The sequence below is a fragment of the Rhinopithecus roxellana genome, chromosome 19 (genome assembly GCF_007565055.1).
Source record: "Rhinopithecus roxellana isolate Shanxi Qingling chromosome 19, ASM756505v1, whole genome shotgun sequence".
Lineage (NCBI taxonomy): Eukaryota > Metazoa > Chordata > Mammalia > Primates > Cercopithecidae > Rhinopithecus > Rhinopithecus roxellana.
In genome coordinates this window covers 74311386-74332858 of record NC_044567.1, presented here as the reverse complement: position 1 = coordinate 74332858, position 21473 = coordinate 74311386, and the positions used below count along the sequence as shown (strand labels likewise).

General features: G+C 52.5%; 1 protein-coding gene across 1 annotated transcript in view; it reads right to left on the bottom strand.

Moving 5' to 3' along the window:
• CRHR1 (corticotropin releasing hormone receptor 1) overlaps positions 1-21473 on the bottom strand; it is a 51547-nt gene that overhangs the window by 26970 nt on the left and 3104 nt on the right. Inside the window, exon 2 of the mRNA XM_010389030.2 lies at positions 1745-1832. Coding sequence (XP_010387332.1) covers positions 1745-1832 — 88 coding nt within the window. The remainder of the gene's footprint in view (positions 1-1744; positions 1833-21473) is intronic.

The following is a 21473-nucleotide window of genomic DNA, read 5'->3' as shown; positions in this document are numbered from 1 at the left end:
CTGGGCAACAGAGATCCTGTCTCTACAAAACAATTTAAAAAAATTAGGCCAGGTGTGGTGGTGTGCACATAGTCCTAGCTTCTTAGGAGGCTGAGATAGGAGGATTCCTTGAGCCCAGAAGATCGAGGTTGCACTAAGCTATGATTGTGACATAACTTAGTCACAGGGGTCTCACTCAGCCTAGGTGATAGAGTGAGACCCCATCTCTAAAACCAAACCAAACCAAACCTAGTACTGGCATGACACTCTACAGTTTACAGTTTGTGAAATATTGCCATAAAACTTAGCACACTGAATCTCATAAGAGACCTTGGGGCAGGTAACAGCCCCCCTATCCCTCTACACTTAGACAAGGTGAGGTTCAAGGGGGTTGAGGGTAAGGTCATCCCTGTGGCTACCAGTACCCACCTCTAATCAGGACATGACCAGGCACCTTCTGTGCGCCAGCACAGGAACCCAGTGTGCCTTCTCCAAGTCCAGGTCTTGTTCCTCTGCTCCCCAGGCTCTCCCTAGTGAAGGAACAGCTAGCCAGGAAGCAGATGCCCTGAGTTATAGAGGCCTCCTGTCCCCACAGAGCCAGCTTCAGAAATGAAGGCCTCCTGCCTGCCTGCAGACACTTGCGTCTGTTTCTTCACTAGCATGCGTCTTGCACTCTGCCTCACTGCGCATGCATTTGTGGATTCGACCCCCAGACTAGACTGTGAGCCCCTCTTGTTTGCCCCAGTGCCCTGCCTGGGGCCTGCTGTGTGGTAGGTGCTTCATGAAAGAGTTGGTGTGAATCAAGGAGAGGCTTGAACACTTAAATAGAAGGTCCACAAGCCTCCCAAAGACACTCAGGGGCAGGGACCCTCTCCGTTTTTGCCCCACCAGCAGCCACGGCCAGGACCACACCCAGAGTTTTAAAAGACATGCCCTTGACAGCCCAAAGACCTAGATTTGGATCCCAGTCAATGCCATGTACTGACCATGCTGTGCCATGGGGGTTATGTAACTCTTCTGTGCCTCCGTTTCCTCAACTGTACAAATGTTGGGCTTTAAACTCTTGTGAGGATAAAATAAGGTGATTATGCAAAAGCACTCTGTAAATGGTAAAGTGATGCAGATATTAATAATATTTGCAGCCATGCTGTCTTTTCTGTTGGAGAGGTACACAGCATGGCGCTGGAGACCACAACAAGAAGTAGGGCTGCCCGTGCTTCACTCAGGGCTCTGGCGCTCACTAGTTCTCTGTACCTCAGTTTTCTTATGTGTAAAATGGGGACAACAGCACCTACCTCAGAGGGACGTTGAGCAAATTGGGTTAATACAGCTCCAGTCCTCGATCAGTGCCTGGCATGTGTTAGCACCGTGGAGTATTATACTCTGGGGATTTTTAGCTGCAGACTGTGGCAGCCTTTCTTCCTCCCTTGAAGCCTCCCCGAGTCACAACTCAGCAGCAAGGGCTGGGAAGACTTCCCCTGTGCCCACCCTAAAGCAGGGAAGATGACTACTCAGAATCCTTGCTGCAAACTCCAGGTGCCACTAACCAACTGCAGCTCTTCCCTACCAACCTTACACCCAACTTCAGGATCCTTCTCAACACAGCACTCCGTGGAGACGAGAAGAATTGCTTGCAGCCCTGGAGAGGAAATGACTCTGCGAATCCTGCCTTAGGGCATGGTTCTGTGTGCAGGCTCTGGCAGGCCTGGGATGGGGGGCATTGTCGTGACCAGGAATCTTGCAGGAGGGGGTTGAGGGGACTCACCTGAGATGTTGCTGGCCAGGGACAGGCTCTCGCAGTGCTGGTCCTGGAGGGAGGCAGAGATGGGGTTCAGCCCCAGAAGGAGAAGGGCCTGCAGGCACAGGAGGCAAAGGACACATTAGGTAGGTGCCATGAGCCATGAGCCTATCGCTCCATTGCCCAGGAAAACTGCAGGGGTTACACTACACCTGCCTGCTTTCCCTCCCACCCTGTCACATATCAAGTTGCTTCCCAGACACCCACCCCCCGTCTCCTTTCTCCTCCCTCTGGGTCCTCTCTGCCTGGAGGGCCTGGAGTTGCCCTGCTCATGGAGGGGCCTGGCAGGGAGGCTGACAGGAGCAGGAGCCCAGGCTCCTAGGGAAGAGGTGACTTTTACCCCTAGGGGCTGGGGCGCTACCAGAGGAAGCCACCTCCATCCCCACGGGATCCTGAGCATGGTCCAGCGGTGTCCCACCACGTGCACACACACACCCACCCCCCACTCCCACTGGCCCGCTGACCACCATGGCTTCACAGATCCCCATACGTGCACCCCCTTCCCTCCCTTCCTCCAGAACTGGCCTCTTGTTTTGTGAACTGTTTCCCGGGCCCTCATCCCTGCCTGCCTAATTATCCGTCATCACAAATTGTGCCTCACCATTTATCAAGCTGTTGTACATCTGCCATGGCACAGTTTTCCCTGGGGCTGGTGTGGCTGTGCCTATTTGCAGATGAGGAAACTGAGGCACAGAGAGGTAAGCGATAAATGTGTCTGGAAAGATGGGCATCCTATTCTAAGGCAGACCTTTGCCCTTTAACCTCCCTGAAGGCTCCGTGTCACTCTGATTCCAGAATTTTAGCCCAGTTGGGAAGGGAGTGGCATAGGCCCTATACCTGGAGGACTGACCCTTCTTCAACTAAACCCACCCACACAACCATCACATTACCCTCCTCCCGACAGGGTTAGAGTCAAGAGAGAGGCCGAGTGTCTAGCCCCTCATTTTGCTGTGTTGCCATGGGCAGGTGACTTGACCTGTGTGTGCCTCAGTGTCCTCACCTGTAAAACTGGGCATAATGGTCCTACCCCCTTTAAGTTTACATGATGTATGTATGTAGAAGTCCTTCAAATAGCCCTGCATACTCTGTGGGGGCAGGGGTTTTGTTCATTGCACTCAATTTTGCTGAAGAAATGAATGAATGACATTGTGTTTCTGGTATACCATAGGCACTCATGAAGGATATGTTGACTGATCTGAACTTGGTGGTTTTTATTTAGTTGTTGGAGGAGAAGTGGCTGTTTCCCCTGGGATTCGATTCAAGAGGGATTAAGAAGCATGAGTGAGGGGCAGGGAGAGGGGAGCATTGTAACCGGCCCTTCCCTCTGGCTCTGGGGAGCTGGGTGCCCAGCCACCAGCAGAGTTCCCAGACAGGGTGGTGAGCCCGAAGCCCGAGAGGCCTCATGGGAGGCTGCTCCTCTCATCACTTCTCTGCTGTTTCTTCTTGCGGTCCCCTCCTTCTGAGGTCCCTGACCTCATGGCCAGGTGTCTCAGCCCCAGCCCATTTCCGTACCATCTGCAAATTTCACTAAGGAACCTCAGACACAGACCCTTAGCTCTGGAAGCCAACTTAGGATTTCACAGCAGGAAAATGAGATTGGGAGAGAGAGAGGGGCTTGTCAAGTCCCTTGGTGAGCAAAGCTGCTAGGCTAGGGTGTAGGCTAGAAGCAAGTCGATGGTCAGCCCAGGCAGCACACAGCCTTCTTGCAAGGGGCCAGGACTCCACGTGGTGAGTGCAAAAGTGAAGGGAGCATCGAAAAACTTGGTCGTCAAGATACGGAATATTTTAACATAATTTTTTTTAAAATAAAAATTAACACCAAAAAATCCATGATGAGCAAAATATTAAAAACTTTTTAAAGGAAAGATAGGCTCAGTAACAGTGCCGGGCCATGTTGGAGCTTGGGGCAAAAAAAGAAAAAGTCAGGAATAATATTAAAATATTATCTATCATGGCTGGGTACAGGAGCTCACACCTGTAATCCCAGCACGTTGGGAGGCTGAGGCAGGTGGATCACCTGAGGTCAGGAGTTCGAGACCAGCCTGGCCAACATGGTGAAGCCCCTGTCTCTACTAAAAATACAAAAATTAGCCAGGCATGGTGGCAGGCACCTGTAATCCCAGCTACTCTGGAGGCTGAGGCAGGAGAATTGCTTGAACCTGGGAGGTTGAGGTTGTAGTGAGCTGAGATTGTGCCACTACACTCCAGCCTGGGTGACGGAGTAATACTCAATCTCAAAAAAAAAAAAATTATCTATTGTGATTACTGAGGTTGCTGGCACCTCCTTCTGGGGTGGGCTTGAGGAAATGCCTCACTTGCTTTACTCCAGTCGGGCCCTGCTCATGCGTCGTCTTCCCAAGCCAGACTCCATCCCTCCTTCCCTGCCCGCCCCGTACCCTCCAGCGCTGTCAATCCTCTCTTCCCTGGACTCCTCTCCATTCACCCTTTTTGGATCTCAGGACCTTCCCCCTGTCCTTAGAAGCAAACTGATCTGCCTTTTCCATGTTCACCTGCCAGGAATGTTCTCCCTTACCTCACCCCACCCCACTCCATGAGGGCCAACCCCTTTCACGGTACCCACCCCCTCCCACTCCTGTCCTGATGATGAAGGCAGACTCTGCTCCCCTCTCTCCCACTCACATTACAAGATCCAGGGGAACAGTGGCCATTCATCGTCACAGCCTGGTCCCCACTACCCATCACTCACCCACATGGTCCCCTGAGTGTGTAGTGCCTGAGTTTGTAGTGGCTTTGTTCACTCCATTCCCTCACTGGCACTCTCACAGGGGACTCTGCCCTGCACCAAGCTCCAGGTTCTGAAGCACAACCCCAGCTCCACACCCCCATCCTGTGCTCTGCACACGGGACACTCAGCAAGATGGCACTGGGGTTAGTCAACTTGCTCCTGGGACTCAGGAGTGATGATAACAAATCCATTCATCTCTCTGGCCTCAAGGAACTTCCAACACTTTATTAATCAGTAATTAAACTTCACAGTCTCCAGAGAGATGGAAAAATATCTTTACCCTCATTTTCCAAGTGAAAACGCAGAAGTAGAGAGAGGAGGAGGCCACCAGGCCAGCCGGTGGCTCTTGCCAGCTAAGCAGAAAGCAAAGTGTTCTCATGACAAAGTTGCACTGCCCGCTCAGCAATCAGCAGGGACCCAGACTCGGCCCTGTCCCCAGAGAGGGGCAGCTCAGATGCTAGGGCCAGAGGCCCCTTCTATTCTAGAAGGGGACTAGAAATCTTTGCTCCTCATTTCCCACCCCACATCTGCCCACGCCACCTCCCAACACACACACACTCTCTCTCTCTCTCTCTCTCTCTCTCAAACTAGGACTCCCAAAGCCAGCTAAGCCACAGGCAAATTAAAGAAACTGGAGACACTGGCCAGGCATGGTAGCTCACGCCTGTAATCCCAGCACTTTGGGAGGCCAAGGCAGGTGGATCACCTGAGGTCGGGAGTTCGAGACCAGCCTGGCCAACATGGTGAAACTCCCGTCTCTACTAAAAATACAAAAATTAGCTGGGCATGGTGGCACGTAACTGTAATCCCAGCTACCCAGGAGGCTGACGCAGGAGAATCGCTTGAACCCAAGAGGTGGAGGTTGCAGTGAGCCGAGATCGCGCCACTACACTTCAGCCTGGGCAACAGAGCAAGATTCCGTCTCAAAAAATAAATAAATAAATAAAATAAAATAAATAAAAAAGAAAGAAAAGAAACTGAAGACATCCTATTTGACAATATCAGCCCCATTGCCTGACATTCCATTTATCCATCTAATCCTTAAGCTGTGCTTTGTGCTCTGGTCTTTCAGATCTCCCATCGCGAAGGCACATCATGTTCTATTCCCATCCAATTACTTATCATCTCCCAGTATCTGGGATCCTTCTCATGTCTGCAACCCTCTGCCCATGCAGTCTGTGCCACCCTCCTGGTCACCTGGTCAACTCTCCATTCTTCAGAGGCCAGTTCCAGGGCCCCTCCGCTTAGCAGTACCTGCCCAACCCTCCAAAGCAAAGCAGCTCAGTTCTCCCTCCAATGTACCCCTTTTCCCAGTGCACTCTGTACACCCACTGGACCCTGTGCTCATGAGGCTCACGAGTAGAGCCCTTGGACCAGCCTAAGTGCATGAAAACCACCTTGGCACAAAGCACTTAGGACCCAAGACACTAATTAGATGGCAAATATACAGGCTGGAAGTTCTTATTCTCGCATCTTAACGTCCTGTCATGCAGAGGAGCAGAGCAAATCTTGTTTTGTCAGAAAACGAAGCCAAATGCCAGGCAAAGGGCTAGTCTGCTCTTGGCTGCCTAGAACCCTGACACTTGGGTCTCTTTCTTGAATGTGATGGTTCACACAGCCATTTTCGACACACAGAGGACTGCTGTTGCATTATGCAAAGAAAAATGCTTCTTAAAATTCCCAAACCAACCTTTTCCTCTCCAGAAAGGTCTGCTCTGTAGCAGAATCTGTGCCTGTGCCACCTCTTGCTCTGGGGAAGGTTTGTGAGGGCTTCTGCCTTATTCCTGAATCACACTTCTGTGAAAAGTCCCAAGATTTCCTGCGTATTTCCTTCCACCATCTGCTGATCTCCTCTCCAAGCTCCACTGTGGTTTTCTATCTCCATCAACAGGCAATTACTGCACTGGCAGGAACAGGCTCCCAAAGTTTCAAGGATATTGTTTGTTTCCCCTTAAAACGGAGAATTCTGTTGTTTGTTTGCTTTTTGAGACGGAGTCTCACTCTGTCGCCCAGGCTAGAGTGCAGTGGTGCAATCTCGGCTCACTGCAACCTCTGTCTCATGGGTTCAAGCGATTCTCCTGCCTCAGCCTCCCAAGTAGCTGGGATTACAGGCCTGCACCACCACGCCCGGCTAAATTTTGTGTGTTTAGTAGAGATGAGGTTTCACCATGTTGGCCAGGCTGGTCTCAAACTCCTGACCTCAGGTGATCCGCCCGCCTCGGCCTCCCAAAGTGCTGGGATTACAGACGTGAGCCACCTCGCCCAGACAACAACAACAACAACAACAACAACAACAACAACAACAACAACAAAATGGAGATTCTGAACCTGGGGAACAGGCGGTATGAAGATCTGCAGATAAATGCAGTCTGTGTGTGTAATGAAAACTATTTTCCTGGGGAGGGTTCTTCGCTTCCTCTACTTCTCACCAACAACTAGCACCCCCCAAACAGTGGGAACTACAGTTGAAGCATATGGTAAATGGGGTGAACTGAACATGTCATCTTCTCTGAAATCAAACCAAAGCGCTTTCGGCCTTTCTCGGATGCCTCTTGCTCCTCCACTCCGTCACCAGCCCCAGCCACCGGCGCTCCTTTCAGAACCCAGTTTTCAAGACTTCATGTGATTTATTATCTTCCAACTAGTAGACAAAATCAAAACAGCACTGACGCTGAAGCTGGCAGAGCATGAGGTTCACTCACTGGCTAGTGCCTTGCTCCCGTGCACCAGCCTGGCAGCCCCAAGGCCCCAAATAAAACTTGCATCTCAGCTACAAATCTCTCCACTCACCAAAGAGCCAAACCTTCAAGGTTAAAGTCTGAGGCCAAGGGTGTGTGCGGCTCAATGATAGCATCTTGTAAAAGTATTTGCCAAAGATCTAGAGGGTCCCTGCCATGGAAGGGAAAGCAGACCAGGCGGGTATCATGCTCCCATTTTAAGTCTGGGGTAGTTGATGTGCCCAGTGTCACAGAACTGTTTTTAGGAGCTGGGGTTCAGCAAGCAGGTGCTCCTGCCTGTCTTTCAAGGAGGTGAACCATGAGGAGAGTTGCGCCTTCTGGCTGGCCAGGAGCAGGTCAAGATAGGGCTCTGGCAGAAGGGATGGGCAGGGGAGAGGGAGGTGGTGCAGGAGACTGTGGAGCGGGTGGAGGGCCAGGCTCTGACACGGCCTGCTCCAGCCTGCTGCAGCTGCTACCCACACCCCCACCCCCAGGGCCAGCACAGAATGGGGCTGGAATGAAGCTGCCATCCCAATTCCCAGTGTGATTTTGGCATAAAGGTTCATCACACCCAGAAAATGCTTATTAGAGACCATAAATAACCGTGTTGCTGAAGCTCAGTTTGGTCTTTAAGGCACAAAAGTGCAATTTCCTTTGATGTGATGATTCGGTAATTAACGTTTTGGGGAGGGTCCTGAAGGGCCACTGGAGGGAGGGGAGGGTGGTCTGGCGGCAGCTGAGGCATCTCGGGCCTAGTTCCCACAAGTTCCTGGGGAACAGGGAAAAGGGAGCCTGTTTTCCCTCTCCTTCCACAGTTAGCACTGACGCTCAGCTTGGGGGAGCCCCCAGAGCCCCCAGGGGTCAGGGACCGGCTGGCCTTTGGCAGAGCCACAGCTGGAAAGCCATCCTTCAACACAGTTCCTCACCCTTCTGCTGAGCCCCAAGGCAGTCCTGCCACTGCCTGTGTGGCTTTCAGTGAGTCACCTGACTCTTCTGAGACTGAACTTCCTCACCTGTGCAGTGGGGGCAATGTGATCTTTCTTACCCCCTTCACTGGGAGATGGGCCACTTGGGGGGAACCAGGAGAGCTGCTTCTGTCATGTAAAGTTCCTGCAAGCATCAGCAGGCTCATCAGCACGGCGTGGCTGTTCTGGGCCCCAGAATGCGCCTCCACTGCAGAGGGCTGGCCTGGAGCAGCTTTCCTGATGTCCCTTCCGGGCCCTGAGGGAGGCCTCGCAGGCAGGACGTGGCCTCTCCTCATTTTCTGCCAGGTCCTTCTGCCTTCTCAGGAAGCCTTCCTTTGGGAAGGAGTTTTTCCTCTTAAAAGGAAAGTTGCTTTTTAGGTTTGAAATCTACTGGATCGAGTGGTGTCTCCAACCCCCTTGGTGGTCTAGGATCCTTCATTCAAAGAGTCCAGGACTATGTATACATGATTTGGAAAAAAGGAAAGGAACTCCGAAGACATGGGGAAGGACAGACAGACACACACGTACATGACGATGGCAAGATGAGGTGCAGACTGAGGGCAGGGGACCATAGAGTTTCAGATGGGTCAGCACCATGGCCATGAGGGCAGGCTTCCTGGGGGAGGTGAGCTGGAGGATGGGGCAGAGTGGATGTGGCTGTCACAGGGAGGGAGAGGGCCTTCCTGGCAAGGGGAGGGTCCTGAGCTTGTGGGGGTGTAGCAGGCTGCCTGTGGAGGGCCTCAGATACTGGGCTGAGATGGATCCAGTCGGCCTGGAGTGCCATGGCAGGTTCCTGAGCAGTGAATTATGCCAGCTTGTCACCCTCATCCTCCCAGCGAGACAACCGACAGTCACTTGTTCCACAGAGGCAGTTCGGCAGGTCAGGGTGAAACCAGGCCTGGCCTGGGAGACTCTGGCAGACCCTGACTCGGGGCCCAGAGAAGCCCTTGACTCTCCAGTGTGGCCAAGATCGAAGTTCTCCCTGGTGACTCCAGAGGCAAGGGCCCCAGCCCACACTTTCCATCTGCTGGCTAAGGCCCTGGGTCCTGGGGTCCTGCAAGCTCCACAATCCCAATATCCGACCCTTCTGACTCTGCTTTGCTTTGCATTGTCTTCAGGTGGAGCCTATTTTAAGCAAAGGCAAGAGAAGAAAATCTAAATGTGAAAAAGAAATGAGGTCATAAATGAAGAGTTCTCTAAAAAGCTGGGTCCCCCATTGCATTTAAATACTGGGATCTCGTTTGCAGAAATAAAGCATCTGTGCAATCAACTCTTCAGAAATGTCTCTGTACCTACGGGGGATATATCTGTAGTTATGGACTAATTGAATATAAGAGCAGGGCAGGCCCCACATGCAATTGTGTGGTTTCTGCAGAATTTCTTGCTATAGAAGTGCCAAGTGGACGGGTCAGTGGGGATAGACTTGCAAGATGTGTACCAGCAGAGGGGCACCCTCATGGGGCACCTTTTTCCCATCCACCCAGAGGTGGAGACCAGCCAGAGTAAAACTAGACTATGGACAGAGGATAGCGATGCCAGGGGTCCTTTCTCAGCCTTCTTGACTGCCCAGGCTTCTCCCCATCCTGCCTTGGGCCTGGGCCTCCTCCCACAGCCTCTTTCTGTGACAGCCACAACCGGTCCCCATCTCAAGGCAAAGAGCCAGTGCTTCCCCTCAAAGTGCGTGAGCACTGCAAGATTTATTCCAGGCAGCTGAGAAATAATTTATTGTTACATTTAATTAACTTAAATTGCTGTTGTACAGAGAAGAAAAAATGGAAAGGAAAATCTCCTGCCTACAGTTAAGGGAGGGGGGATGCCTGGGTGTTCCCCGCCCCTGGCCTTCTCCCTGGGGCCCCAGCTCAGGGTGTCCCCTGCCCGCCCTCCCTGCTACTTCATGCCTCTGCTCCCCTAAGAAAGCCTTGCAGCAGGGCTAGAAATAGTGGGTCACCTGCCTCCCACACCCTAGGGCAGCGAGGGCCGTAAGACCCCAGCTCTGGAGTCACACACGCCCTTCCAAGGTTCCAGATGCACTATTATAAGCTTGGGTTATAAGCTCCCTGCGGGCAAGGTCTGTGTTTTTGTCATTTTTTTTTTTTTTTTTTTTTTTTTTTTTGAGATGGAGTCTTGCCTTGTCGCCCAGGCTGGAGTGCAGTGGCGTGATGTCAGCTCACTGCAACCTCTACCTCCTAGGTTCAAGAGATTCTCATGCCTCAGCCTCCCCAGTAGCTAGGATTACAGGCACCCACCACGACACCTGGTTAATTTTTATATTTTTATTAGAGACGGGGTTTGCCATGTTGGCCAGTCTGGTCTCCAACCCCTGACCTCAGATGATCCACCTACCTTGGCCTCCCAAAGTGCTGGGATTACAGGCGTGAGCCACCGTGCCCAGCCCCTGTTTGGCTATTTTTGTATCCTCAGTGGGGCCCGATACAGAGCAGGCCCTAACATGTTTGTTGAACGAATAAATGACGGAATAAGTGAACAGATGGGTTTTCACTTTCTGCCCCCTCTGGCCATGGAGTCTCAGGATGATTCCCAGTAGGAGATTGTGAGGGGCCTGTTTCCTTTTTCTCATTTTCCTCTCTGTTCCTCCTGCTCAGCAGGAGCTCCCTCGCCTCTCCTTGCTCCCGCCATAGCCCCGCGCCTTGGACTCCAGAACGGTGTGCTAGAGGAAAAAGCACTCTGGGTGGCAAGCACAGGGCTGGGACCGCGTTCTCACTCTGCTGAACTTGCTCCATGATGGTAGAGAAGTCACTTCCCCACCTCAGTTTCCTCATCCGTAGAATGGGGAGGTCACTGTGTTCTCTACATTCCTTTCCAGGTCGGAATATGCCCTGGCTCCAGGATGTACAGGAGAGTAGAAATTCAAATCTCTAAACTTGGGGCTAGAGAGATGCTTGTTGGAATCTTTTATCCGCCCCTTCCTACCTGTGTGACCTTGGGAGAATCACTAAACTTTTCCGAGCCTCATTTTCCTCATCTGTAAACGGGGCTGACAGGGATAAAATATTCACATCCCAAAGCTCCTGGAGAGATTCAACAATGTGGTGCATATAAAACAGCATGGGGCTGGTGCGCAGGCGGCACCAATGGACGCCGCTCTGTTACTCAACCTTGCACGCTCTTCCTTCCTGACTGGGCCTTTCTCCCCAGAAGTGCCCTTTGCCCAGCCCCCTGCCCACTCAGGGCATGCACCCCACTTTCCAGCACCACTCTTTCCCAGAAGCCAGCAGCGGTCACCTACAGAAGTGGAGTGTACATCCGGGTCAATGATACAGATTTGCTGGGCATGGGAGCAGGGGGTGCCCGGAGCATGGCTGACCTACCATCCTCCTTGTCTTCCCTCCGTTTCTGCCTCTCATGCATTCGCTTGCTCCCCATCTTAGTATGATTTGCTCTCAGATTCACTCATGGATATGTTCTTATAGCCCGTGCCTTCTCGGCCTCCTGCCTCTCTCCTCCCCATCTCCCTCTCTCCCTGTCTTAACCACCCTATCTTTCTCGGTCTTCCCTGGCTTCCATTTTCCTCCCTCCCTTCTTTCCTTCCTTTCTTCCTTCTTTCTTTTTTCAGCTTTTACTGAAGGCTTGCACAGTGCCAGGCCCTGTGAATTTCTTCATTTAATCCTTCTCGATCCCTGCAAGCCAGAGCCTTTACTATCTCCCCACTGTTCAGACGAGAGACTGGTGCACCTGGAGATGGTAACTTACCCAGGGTTTTGACTGCAGTAACTAGAGGGATGGAGGGACTGGGATTGGAGCCATGCTCCTGTCCCTGGGCAGTACAGCCTGTTTCCCCGCCTGCCCTACCTGCCTTCCCTTCCCTCCTCCTCCTCGTCACAAGCCTGGATCCTCCAAAAGACACATGAGTACAGGTTTCCTTTGCCTTTCAAACTCTGGCTTCTGGCTGCAGCCCAGCTCCCCCAGAGCTGGAAGTGGGAATGGGGGGTAGACACCAGTAGGACCCTGCCAATGGATGGGACCAAGGAAGGGCTCCGTTTGGCTCTCACAAAAGAGGGGAGCCCAGCCCGGGGTTCTGATCCAGTGCCTGCCCCTGGGAGCTGTTAGCTGTAAGTGGCTCCCAGACACTGGGAAACCATCCCTGAGGGGGTGGGAGGCAGAGCTGAGGTGTGGGGACAGCCGTAGAGACACCAGCTACGCAGGTGACACTATCAGCTGTGCTCTCAGCTCAGCCGCTCTCTGACAAGTGTAAAGTGAGGGGGATTTCGGTGTCGGCAAAGAAAAGATGTCCTCTATGGAACTGCATTTTAAAAGGGATTTACAGAGGGCCAGGAAGGAAGAGTGACGCTGGTGGCTGGAAATTAGGTTCTATTTTATTTAAAAATGCTGAAGTCTTTGGGGCTGTTTTTCCTGGAGAAACGACTGCCTTCCAAGGCCAGAGGTCAGTTTAAAGGGGGCTGCTAGACCACCAAGCCCCACTGAACAGGGATATTTAGGGCAGAAATTAGGATTAACCAGACAGTCGTCCATAAAACAGGCAACGGCCCCGTCCTCTGATTCTCTGCTTGTACAGGCAGTGACTTAGAAAGAATCAAAATCTCCAGACAGTGCTTAACACCTGACCTGGGAGACAGAGAACCCCTTTCTCACACCTCACCCCCAAAACCGGGGTTCAGTAGGCCTGTGGGGAGCTCAGGGGCCCTCATATTTCTAAAATGCTCTCCAGTGATTCTGAAGCATCAACAGAAGTGAAGATAACTCAGCCAGCTCAGAGATTCTCACCTGGAGGCCATTTTGCCTCCCGGGGGACGTTTGGCAATGTCTGAAGATATTCTTAGTTGCTATAATCAGGAAGGGGGAGGTGCTACTGGCATTTAATGGGTAAAGGCCAGGAATGCTGATAAACATCCTAAAATGCACAGGCCAGCCCCCACAGTGAAGGATTATCCAGCCCCAAATGTCAATAGTGCTGAGGTTGGGAAGCCCTGGGTTGGAGGGTTGCAATGCTCCGTCTCAGCTTTGAAGACACTTGCCTGCCTGCCCATTATGAGGGTGGGGCGGGGGAGGAAGGTGGCTGTAGGGGGGACCTTGGGAAGAGTGTGTGGGGTTACAAGAGGGAGGCACCTTCAAGGCAGGAAGAGGACCTGGATTGCACTCGGTGAAGGCCCTGTGCGACCTTGGATCAGTCAGTCTCCCACCTCCTGGCCTCAGTCTGAAGGCAGCGGGCTGGTGGAAATGACCTTTCCTAGCCAGCTGGGTAGATGGGAACTCCTTCCCCCTCACTCACTCTGTCCTGGCCCTGCTGGGCCAGCTCCTCCAGATCTCCTCCTGTAGGGGATTCCCGGGAGATGCAGGAAGGTCTGCCTGCTGATGCAGCCAAAGTTGAGGAATGAGGCAGCCCAGAAAGAACTCAAACAGCAGCCTCTTCCCAGAGTCAGCGAGCTGAGCTCACCCAGCCAAAGCTCCACCAGAGCCTCCCCAGGGCCGGCACCTCAGAGGCAGGAGGCAGAGCCAGGTCCTGGGCCCTGGGGAAGTTGGGTTCCTTTACCTTGGATGAATGCGGGGACAAAGGGTAGAACCAGTGTGGGGCTAAGTCCTGTGAGCTTCAGGGAACCCACACAGATCAAGGCTGCCCTTGCCCCACTAGGGGCTGCGACCACTCATCATGGCTCCTCAGCTCACCTTGGTGACAAGTGCAGATTGATGAGTGTGACAAGGAGGGGGAAGGGGCCTGCTCAGAACCCGCCACTGGGGAAGGGGTCTGAGTAAATCAAAGAGTTTCCTCCTCCTGGACAAGGGTTCTTCCTTCTTCCGTCACCCAGCCTTGGCTGCCAGAAAGAGCCACTACATCACTCACATCCATGCAATGGAGACGCACAAGTGCAAGAAGCATGGCAGGAGGGCCAGGCTGTGTGAAGGGTGAACCAGAGATCTGGGCCAGGCAGTGAATTCTGGCCCCAAAGGAGGGCTTTAGGCCCACACTCTTCAAAGGGTGGTGAGGACTGGTCCAATTGGTCAAGTTTGCCAACCAACCAACGATTGGTTCCTGGTCTACAACTTGAGAAGTACAAAACTGGAAAGTAAGCATTTGATGTGAATCTGTCCCTGCGGTGACATCCGAGGATGTAGTCAGGACTCATCTCGTCAAACAGGGTCTAGACCAATTCAGATGCTGTCAGACTTGCCAGGTGAATCCCGTTGTGCAGGCTGCACAGCAGGACCACATGCCAGTCTGCCACGGATTGGAAAAATCCACGTGGTCCTTCCTCACAGCTGGTTTGAGAGCCCTGCTTTAGCTGGAGGACAGAGTGTGATGCCTGGCTCACCGGGGAAGGCCTCATGGAGGAGGCGGGTCTTGAGTGACAGTTGGGTTAAGTTTTGAGGGGAGTCCTGGGGTGGGACTCCCACCCATGAAAACAGCAGGTCTCACTGACCTTCGGTGGGAGCAGGCCCCTTGCAGCAGCACAGGCATTTTCTCTTTCAGTCTGCATTGTGGTCGGTACAGTAAAGAGGACACAAAGGTCCAGAGAGGTCATGTGATTTGCCGAAGGTCACCCATCCAGGAAGGGGCAGAGCCAGCTCTAACCCCAGGCCTCCTGTCCTGTTATTTTTAGGGACAGTGGTCCTTCCTCCAGGGTGCATGTGAGCCCCCACCACTCCTAGCCTTTGCCATTTCACAGCCTTGCAGCAGCTTCCTGTCAGGCCATGAGGCCCCTGCCATCAGGAGAGAAAGACGCCCCAGGCTGCCCCCCAACGCCGACTCACAGGGAGCTGGAGGGGTGGGATGCCAACGGACAGGATCTCACGAAGGTACCAGGAATGCCGGTGCTCTTGGCACCCCTGCCTTGCCTGGCTATTCCTGTCTCATGACCAGCAGAACCAAGACAGCACCAGGGAGGGAACCCCAGGATGCCACCAAGGCCGCCTCCCCAGTCCCCACTCGGGGGCTACAGTGCCCTGGCCCTGCTCTCTGGAGGCCCCAGCTTCTGAGACCTTCTTGCCCCTTTGTTTCTAAGCCCAGAGCCACAATTCCCTCCAGCAACATCTCCCACCATCACTGTCCACAACTGTTCATGAAGCAAAATGCTGCCCTTGCATGCACGTGGACAACGCCCTCAGTGCCGTGGGGACCGGAGGCGGAACGCAAGGCAGTGCTGGAATCTTTTAATGTTACTAAGCCGCGCCGCAGTGTAGCCCTTGATAAGCCATTGAGTCACAAATCCACACGCGGAGGCAGAGAGGGACCTGTCTGGCTTGTCACTTGTGTCTTCTATCGCCATAGCACTTCCACACTCAGACAGACGTTCATTGGGGAGTGGGAGCAGAGAGAGGCCCTCCATTTAGTTTAGCATTTATTGTGCACCTACTGTGTGCACAGTTCTGGACTAAGTTCTGGGCACACAGAGGTTTTGTTGTTTTGTTTTATAAGAGAATCTTTCTAGTCTAGGCAGAGCTCATAATCTACGGTGGGAACAAGGGCTCAGGTTAGATGAGGGTCACCAGGGATCCATGTAGAATCTGGTTAGTAGGTGTTTTTGAACCCCCTGGCGGGGGACACATCAAAGAGCTGTAAGACCCCATGTTGTGGGACAGCCCAGGATCCACCATGAGCTAGAGGCTCACACCAGGGGACAGGACGAGGTGAGAACAAAAGAACAACCAGTGAGACACAGATTTAGACTGGAGGGCTTCCTAGAAGAGGAGGTGGGGACAGTTCAGGAAGACTTTGGTAGACATGACAGATGAATATTGGGACAGAGAGACTTGGGGACAGAAGCTCCTGTAAGAGAAGTGTCAGATATGAATATTCTATTGAGTGGCGGTTGGCAGGGAAGGAAGGAGAACAGTGCAACTCAGGCAGAGGGCCAAGAGATTTGGGGAGTCAGGTTCTTTCCCCTCTAGAAGGGGATGGGAGGACTCAGTGGGATCACTTGTGTGGGCCTTAGTGCAAGAGCAGCTCAGTAAATGGTGCACCTGGCCAGTAAACAGTGTACCTGGTTAAAAGAACCTGAGTGTCACGGACAAGGAACAGGAGGAGCAGAGTCGGGGGCAGAAAGAGGAAGGGGAAGGGCGTGGCTCAGGCCAAGACCAAACCCAGGACACAAGGACCAGCCTCACTCCAAGGACTAGCCTTGCCCTGCCTGTCTGGGAAGATGAAGGAGTGGCTGAGCCTCTCGGGCTCCCAGCCAGGCACGGGCAGCCAAGGGATGCCATGGAGGCTGTCTAACCTGCTAGCCACTCACCTGGCTAAGCCCGTGGTCCCCGGGTGCTCAGCTGCTCCTCTGGAAGTCAGCCTCCAACCCTGGCCTTGAGGTGGCATTGCACACCTGCCGTGCAGGTCTGGCTGTGCTTAGAGGAGAGGTGAGGTGGTGACCACACAGTGGCCTCTGAGGGGGTGGCAGGTGCGGTTTTATGAACACTGCAAAGTAGCTCACTCGCCAGGGTCCCAGCGTGTGTGTATGTGTGTGTGTGTGTATGTGTGTGTGTGTGTGTGTGTGAGAGAGAGAGAGAGAGAGAGAGAGAGAGAGAGAGAGAGAGAGAGAGAGAATGCCCACTGAGAAACATGTAGGCCCACAGAGAGAGAGAGAGAGAGAGAGAGAGAAAATGCCCACTGAGAAACATGTAGGCCCACAGAGGCAACAGATCCTGTGCCTTCTGCACCCTGCTTCTGGGGAGGAGGAGCAGCCCTGGGGGCGGTGGGAGGGACTGGGATCGTGGGGAGAGCTCCTTCAGGGGATCCCTGTGCCTAAGGCTCTCCTGACAGCTGAGGGCGGCTTTGGGCACCCAGGCACCAGGATAGGGATGGGTGGAGGAATTCTTTTGAGAAACAGAGAGGAAGTTTCCAGGAGGTGCCACCAGTGGCCTCAGAATGCAGGCACAGGCTCTCTTGGAGGCTAGGGAGAAGGAAAAAAGCAAGAATGACCAAGGCAGGCAGGTCTTTTTCTTCTCCCTCCCCTTCTGCTTCTCTCACTGTCTGTCTGTCTGTCTCTCCACATCTTCTGTAAGAATGAAATCATCCACCTTGAGTGGACTCTTGGGCACCCTGCTAGACCCGTGCTCTGACAGTGCAGTCAGGGTCCTCAGTGCGGGGAGCCTGGACCTGTAAGGACTGTGCCTAAGATGGCCTTAGACTCTCCTGCAGCCCTTCCCCCAGGGTAAAACCCCTCCTGGACCCGGTTTGCTTTTCCAGCCCACACAGCCCAGCCTCTTGTCCCCCAACCACACTCCTTTTCCCTGTCTCTGTGCACAGGCTCCCCACCCAGCCTGGTACCTCTGGCCCTTGCTAAGCTAGGAAGGGCTTTCTAGAAATGAGCCCTTCACACACCTTGCCAAAGAGGCTGGGAAAACAGGCAGGGAGAGATGGATGGATCACAGAAGGAGAACACTCTCCACTGGAAACGGCAATGCTGCAGCCATCACTTGTCCTAGCCTTTCACCCCGGGCAGGTGCCTTTCAGCTCTGTGGGCTTTGGTACTGACCGGGGATGATGACCAACATATTGTCCCAGTTCTCCTAAAGCCCCTGACATCCCAGCACTCAAAGCTTCAACTAAGGTTCCCATTGTGCTTCCTGACAGCTCCCACTACCTCTTAAAACTCCAGTGGGTAGACTCCAAAGTATAGCGGTCAGTCTAGAACAAGCCCTGCCTCCCTGGCTCTGCAGCCATGAAGTGACTGGACCCGTCTAGCTGGTTTTTCTGGGCTCTGACCTAGGCGCACTGGCTCCCAACCAGACTGGCTGGGGCTTGGAAACCAGCTGACATGTGGAGGTGGCAGGTGTATACCCCACAAATCCCATCTCAAAGCACCTCGCTGAGGCTGCTCTCTGGGCCCAGCAGCGCCAGGCAGGTGAGACGGACAAATTGCCTGTGCTGACGGGCAGAAAGAACAGCCACAAACATCTTCATTTGTCCCAGAAACAGTTTTATGGCTGCTGGGTGGACAGTCGCCAAAGAACATGTTTGGCTAAAGCATTTGAATCCGCAGTTCCACGTGAAGGGGACCCGTCTTCCACAGCCAGATTCTGACATGCCCGTTTCATGAAGTCCGCCTCCCTCCCTTCCTGCCATCCTTTCAATTTTGTTGAAGCGGATACCACGTACTCAGAAAACAAGTGATTAAGAATCTGTTGTCTAATAGAATCCAGCTAGTTATTTTCAAAATGATCGTTTGCATCAGTGAGTGAATCATTTTGTATTATCCTCCCTACGTATCTACTTTTATTGTCAGGTTTTTCCGTATCAGAGATGTTCAGGTCTGTCCATGACCTTCAAGCTCAGCTGATGGCTGGTAGCTGATCCCTTTTCCCCAGGGACTGTGAAAAGTGCTCTGAGGCAGCAGGAGATTCTGTACACCAAGTACCCTTCCTCTACCCCCATCCCTCACCACTCCTCCTTTTCATGGCCTTTTTTTTTTTTTTTTTTTTTTGAGACGGAGTCTCACTCTGTTGCCCAAGCTGGAGTGCAGTGGCCGGATCTCAGCTCACTACAAGCTCCACCTCCCGGGTTTACGCCATTCTCCTGCCTCAGCCTCCCGAGTAGCTGGGACTACAGGCACCCACCACCTCGCCCGGCTAGTTTTTTGTATTTTTTAGTAGAGACGGGGTTTCACCGTGTTAGCCAGGATGGTCTCGATCTCCTGACCTCGTGATCCGCCCGTCTCGGCCTCCCAAAGTGCTGGGATTACAGGCGTGAGCCACCGCGCCCAGCCCATGGCCTTTCTTAGACTGAGGTGAGGAAGTTGGTAAGATTTATTAAGTGATTACTATAGCTAATATTTATTATGCACTTACTGTGTGCCAGACACTGTGCAACTGTGCGTAATTTCACACCTGGCATCTCATGGTCATTATGATTATCCCATAAAGTAGGTATTATTTTCCCCGCTTTAGACAGATGAAGAAATTGAGGTGCAGAGTGATAACTTGCCCACAGCTTCAGGGCAGAGTAAGGATTCAGGCCCACATTGGCTTCATCTGCGGTTCCCACCCATATAAGAAGATGCTGACTGCCACACTGGGTGGGGTGAGGGATGGCTGGCCGAGAGCAGCAAGTCCAAAGACAAGCATTTTAAAATGATGCAGGCTGGGCACGGTGGCTCACACCTGTAACTCAACACTTTGGGAGGCTGAGGTGGGAGGACTGCTTGAGGCCAGGAGTTCGAGACCAGCCTGGGTAATATGACAAGACCCTGTCTCTACGAAAAATTTTAAAATTAGCTAGGTGTGGTGATGCATGCCTATAGTCCTAGCTACTGGGAAGGCTGAGGTGGGAGGGAGGATCACTTGAGCCCACGAGGTTGAGGCTGCAGTGAACTGTGTTCACACCACTGCACTCCAGCCTGGACAACAGAGTGAGACCCTGTCTCAAAAAAAAAAAAAAATTCCTAGGGACTCTGCTGACAGGAACCTCCCTGAATTTAGGTAGACAAGAATCATTTGTAGTTAACGAATTCATTCTTTGACTATTAAAACTGCAGCTGAAATCTCGACCTGGCCTTACCTTCAACATGGGCTCACCCTTCTTTGATTGATACTGTGAGTGGTTAGGATAGAATCAGAGCTGGGAGAGATCACCCTACTCCCTCTTTTCACTGAGGAAGAAACAGCCCAGATCACTGTTAGCGACCTGCCCTCCTCCAGACAGCAAAAGCACTGGAGTTTCACTGGCTGAGGCTCTACCCTCAAGGGATTCTCCAGATCACTGGGGTGCTGCACTGGCTGGCTGTTGTTTTCTCTTTTTAAATAACCACAGTGGGCTTAAGGGGGAGTTCTAGTCCTTTCTGCATCAGAGATGGCTTTTCTGCTAGGGTGGTGTGAGTATCTGTCAACCTTCTGTTTTGACATGACATCTGCATCCTGTGGGAACAGAAACGAGTTCTTTCCAGTTGTACAATACCAAACAGAAGAAGCAACAGCAAAACCATCCATGAAGTCGACAAACATTTGTTAAACACCTACTGTGTGCAATGGATCAGGAGGCCCAGTGCCGTGAAGGGTAAAAGACGCAGAAAATGTATAATATATTGCATGTCCAGGAGCTGCCAGTTGCTGTTCCTGCATTAACTTATTTCCGCTGAGAGTAGCCACCTTGCAGCTTTTTCTGAAAGCAGACTGTGCCAGGAACGGTTCCAGGCACTTTCCATGTATTAATTCCTTTTGTCCTTACCTCAACCTCCTGAGTTAGGCATTTCCCCCGTTTTATAGCTGGGGACAATGAAGCCCAGAGAGAGTACTTAGGTCCAAGTACCATGTTCCAAGGTCCTTTAGCTTGAGCAGAGCTGGGAATCCAATCGGTGGCACCTGCCTCTTTCTATGTGAGGTCATGTCCCTAAGGAGTATTTGAAAACACAGACCTTTCACAGAGACATGAGAAGTAACAGAGAATCCAGTCCAGTACCCCTGTTTACAGACAGATAAACTGTGACTCAGAGAGGGAAGGTGACCTACCTGTCATCACACAGCTGATTGGAGGCAGAGCTGGGACCAGAGTCAGGTTCACTGACTCCCAGCCTGATGGTCTTTCCCCTTCAATGGCTGCTGAAATTATCAGCCCGGCACCTAACCGCTTGCTTCTAGGCCACATGGGCACTTGGGTTGGTGGCACCTTTGACCCCCAAACTCCTTATGTGTGGCTGAACTCAGCTGGAGGCCGATGCTGTCTGAGGAGCCAGTGTTAAGAGTGAGAAATGGATTTTCCACTTGAGCTCGTCCTCACTGGCTCTGGGTAAGTGTTCTACTTTTCCGTAACCTACACACTCCTCTCTGTGGCTGGTCATTTCAAATCTAAGGGGCTTAGCCTGGCTTTCGGCCACTCCCCATCTTGGCCCCCAGTCTGTGGCCAGGCCAGCAGTCCCGCACGCCGCAGCAGCCCATTGGCCCACCCTGGGCTCACTGTTTCACGTTCCTCATGCCTCCTGCCAACGCTCCCCTGGAAAACCTGGCTCCGTATCATTCAATCAAAGAAACAACTTGGAAATGGCCCAGATATGCACCGATACAGGGATGGCAAAGTCCATTCACTCACAGGCAACACGCAGACATTGACAGTCTCCTGCGGAGGCTCGGGAATAACATGAAACAGACTTGGGCTGTGACACTGGGGACAGGGCTGCCCAACGGCCACAGCTGTGCCCAGACAGGTGCTTGAGAAGGGGACCTGTCGGGGTTATTTTTTAAATGAATTATACAGCAGCTGGATTAAGAGAGTGAGGTTGCAATCATTTTCCATTCTGGTTTTCAAACTTTGCCTATTGCTGCTAAATTGCTTATATAAGAATAACAATAGCAATAAAACCAGCTCCCTCCTG